Below are 4,326 nucleotides of genomic sequence, written 5' to 3'. Positions count from 1 at the left end.
TAGGGAGAAAAATATAGTATATATAAAAATAGTATATTTTATAGTTATATATTCAATGCTCATTTTGTGAAAGAAACACTTCTTCAAATTATATTTTAAATTATCACTAGGCCTATTGTCGCTTGCCCACTTCAGTCATTAGGCCAAATGTGCTTTTTTTTTTCAAATGAAATTATAGCTAAATGGTTTGCATCCGAGTCACAGGGCTCAAGTCCAAGTCAAGTCTCGAGTCATTGCTGTCAAAGTCTAAGTCGACTCTCAAGTCTTCTTTAATTATGTCGAGTCGCGTCGCAAGTCATCAAACTTGGGACTCGAGTCCGAGTCAAGTCTCGAGTCATGTGACTCGAGTCCACACCCCTGGTAACTGAATAATAAAAAGGAAAAATAAAACACGGCGTAGTATTTACTCTTTGAATTCAATATGCACTGATTCTTATTTAGCTACAAAAGTTATTTAGGTAAGAGCAGTGAGTGATTTTCTCTTTGTCTTTTGTTCATGGCCCCAAATATTGCAAGCTGTAGCGATATGCATAGGCTATTGTGATATGTACGTTTGCGATATTTTGATAATTTCGATATATTGCACAGCCCTATTATAGAATGTAATTTAAATTACAATATGTATATATAAAAGTATATGTACAGTACAAATTTGAAGTTTGGCATTGAGCACTGCAAATATTGTTGGCTGTTGTTTTATAAAGTTGTGTAATAGTATTAGGGATGCAACAATATTAAAATTATAGTTGATGCAATGTCAATATTTGTTTGTTATTGTTTTTTGTATTAATATCTGAAGTTATGGCTGGTAACTGCTAAATATTATTTATATGTGTGTGTGTGTAATTATTATTCATTTATTTCATATTTAATATTAGTCATATTAAAATTACTACTTTAAATAAAAAATAACACTAATAATTAAAATTCATTTTAATGCTTACTAAAGATTTACTAAAGTTTGTAAATATAAATTTTCAGTAAGTGTAGATAACAAAGATAATCTAAATGTAAAAATAGAGGAAATGAGCTAGCACAATTAATGATCAATTATCAGTATTTGCAGATTATATATATATAATGCATCCCTAAAAAGCCTCTGCTAATGACTAAAAATAAATATGTAAAATGTATGTGTAGGTTGGACACAATAGTTCTTTCAGATGTCTGTTTCACTGTGACTCAAGTATCATTACAGAACATTCATCTAAGAGGGGTCAGGATGTGTTGAACATTTCTTCTTGTGTTACGTCCTCTTTCAAGGTGTGAGGAGGTGTGAAGTCGTCAGACCTTCAGGCTGGTGTTGGTGAAATCCGAAAGGATTCTAATGTGTTATCTCCCATCTTGTCTCTGTCACCATGCCCACCTTTCCACCTCTGGGCAGTAACTCCAGCACAGTGCCCTGGGACCCCGGCGCACCTTCTCTGGTGAACAGCACGGTGAAGATGGTGCTTATATCAGCGATCGTGTGCACGTCGCTGTTTGGAAACGTTGTGGTGCTGCTGGTATTCCAGCGCAAGCCACAGCTTCTCCATGTTGCCAACCGTTTCGTGCTTAACCTGCTCCTGGCCGACCTACTGCAGACGGTGCTAGTCATGCCCTTCGCCATCGCCGCAACTGTGCCTGAGGTCTGGCCGCTGGACGCCAGGCTGTGCCAGGCTCTTGTGGTGCTCATGCACCTGTTTGCATTCGCTGGCGTCAACACCATCATTGTGGTGTCCGTGGATCGCTACTTGGCCATTATCCACCCGCTGTCCTACCCCACACGAATGACACCTCACCTGGGTACCAACCTGATCGCTCTCACATGGCTTCTTAGTGTGCTTCAGAGCACCCCACCACTTTATGGATGGGGAACCATCGAATTCGACCGGCGCCACAACGCTTGCACTGTTGTGTGGTCCTCAAGCTACTCGTATTCAGCCCTGGTGTCCGCGCTTTCGTTCTGGCTGCCTGTGGTGATCATGCTTTGCTGTTATTGGATGGTGTTCAGGGCAGCGAGGCGGCAGAACGCTCTCGTTCACCCCATTCAATCCAACCCCACTCCAGATTCCCAAGCATCCTGTTCCAGCCCCCAAAGGCATCCGCAGCCGGAAGGCCCGTTTTCAGCCACTTATCCCATCAGGACCCGTCATAGACGCTTCCACTATCACTGTAAGGCTGCGCGGGTGGTGTTCGTCATCATGGCGTCCTACGTGCTCAGCATGGGCCCGTACAGCGTCCTGAGCACGATATCCATTTACTCAAGTGCATCAGTGCCGCCCTGGTTGGCCTCGATGGCGCTCATTCTCTTCTTCCTGCAGTGCTGCTTACACCCCTACATCTACGGCTACATGCACCGCAGTGTACGCAAGGAGTTCCTGGCGCTGCTCTGCGGACCGCTGTGCGGGCAGGGCCGGATCAGTCGGGGCTCCGCGGTGGACAGCTGCTTCACGGTGACGGATGGACGCCTGGCACACACCCACCTCTCAAGCCAGGCTGCCCGTGTGTGTCCTCTCCGAACCTGGGAGGAAGGCACCACGTCTTCTTCCCCTACAGAGAGGAGGTCCAAAGACAGCCGTAAGGAAACCACCTCCATCAGTCTGAGCTCAGAGAAGGAGCTCACTGTACACAGCCACACCAACAATCAACCTGAGGAAACACCTACAAGCAAATTCTGAACATTTTTCTGTCAGTGTTGGGGTATGTACATCTCTTTTGGTTTCCATTTAGGGCACAGTTTGGTACTTTAGAATCTAATACTGTGCCTTTAAACACAAGCTCACTGAATATACTGTAACCACACTCAGAGTAAAAGGTGCACTGGGTCACTAGAGTGGCACCCTTTCTAAATCGTACTAATATGTATTATTTAGGTACTAATATCACTGTGGGTGATAATATGAACCTTTAGGAGTTTTAAAAAAGTACCTTCTTAAAATGTACCGCCCCAGTGACAGTGCATATGTGTTCATAGCTATGCTATGGACCTACTTTATGGTTAGTACGACAACAGAAAAGCCTTGCAAACATAGTTTCTTGGCAGGATGATAGACTGTTTAAATTATCTTTTAGTCAAGAGTTACATTCATTCATTTTAAACATATGTTCAACATGTTTTAAAGAAATTGTACTTGTATTCAGCAAGGATGCATTCAATTGCATTAAAAGCATTAAACTGCATTAAAATCATGATGTTCACAAAAATATTAAGCAGCATGACTGTTTTCAGCACTGATAATAAGAAGTGTTTCCTGAGCACCAAATCAGCATATAAGAATGATTTCTGAAGGATTCATGTGACACATGTGACTTCTAAAAATTCAGCTTTACCATCACAGAAATAAATAGCGTTTTAAAATATATTAAAATAGAAAATATTCCACAGAATTACTGTTGCTGAATTGTTGATCAAATAAATGCAGCTAGGGAGAGCATAAGATACTGAAAAAACATTTTTAAAAATCTTACCAACCTTAAACTTTTGAATTGTTGTGTTTGTTTACTCTGTGTATGGGAAAGTGGTTGAAAATCTATCATCAGTTATAGTACATGGTTATGGTTATTTAAACAAGACTGGAAACAAGGTCTGAATAATCATTTAATACACAAGGCTTGACATCTAATACCTTATTATGAGTGGTTTAAAATATAAAATATTGGAGACATGGTATAAATTGCTCCATCAAATACAGAATATTGTTTAGTTTTTTTTAGAGTGCTTAAAATATTAGGGAGTAAAATGTTGGGAAAATATTTTTTGAGACAGCATATATTAGTGTACAATATCTCAAAGAATGTTCTTTGTATACATCCATGTCAAATGTATTGCTACTTTACAATTTAAAGACAAAGTATTCCTTATGTCGTTTTAAAATGAATTTACATGTGGAAAGATTTTGGTCTATTTTTCTAAGCATACATATCAACTTTGTTATACAACTGAATCATTGTCACTGGAATCAAAGTTCTCTTTTAAAGAAACACTGTAAATATAAGAGTAATTACAAGCAAAAGGAAGCTAACAAATTGAAGAAACCGTTCTATGTATTTATTGTTCATGCACCAGTAATACTTAAGCGATGAATCACATCAGCATTAGGGTATGGGTCACTGTATTTCTGTTTGTATTTAAAAGATGTGCGATGTGGAGGGGTTTCAGTATTTTGAAGAGGGTGAGTCACGTGAAAACTGTCAAGATCATGTCTGTTTATCTTTCACCCCAAAATGAGAAAGAAAATTAAGCCTACTTTTCAGACCTTTTTTGCATTGTTCCCACCCATCAAACCTTTTCTCGTACCTTTACTGTAAAAAAAAAAAAAAAGGAAAATCTTAATTCAATTTCAT

At 39.5% G+C, this 4,326-nt stretch overlaps 1 protein-coding gene across 1 annotated transcript in view; it reads left to right on the top strand.

The window, feature by feature from the left end:
• The window catches only part of LOC107752054 (probable G-protein coupled receptor 101), a 3,955-nt gene extending 1,295 nt beyond the window's left edge, over window positions 1-2,660 (top strand). Inside the window, exon 2 of the mRNA XM_016567905.1 lies at window positions 1,264-2,660. Coding sequence (XP_016423391.1) covers window positions 1,359-2,660 — 1,302 coding nt within the window. The 5' untranslated portion in view covers window positions 1,264-1,358. The remainder of the gene's footprint in view (window positions 1-1,263) is intronic.
• The last annotated feature ends 1,666 nt before the right edge of the window (window positions 2,661-4,326 follow it).

This window comes from Sinocyclocheilus rhinocerous, unplaced genomic scaffold (genome assembly GCF_001515625.1).
Source record: "Sinocyclocheilus rhinocerous isolate Xijiao unplaced genomic scaffold, SAMN03320098_v1.1 scaffold662, whole genome shotgun sequence".
In the NCBI taxonomy this organism is placed as follows: Eukaryota; Metazoa; Chordata; class Actinopteri; order Cypriniformes; family Cyprinidae; genus Sinocyclocheilus; species Sinocyclocheilus rhinocerous.
This window is presented reverse-complemented; position numbering and strand designations above follow the sequence as displayed.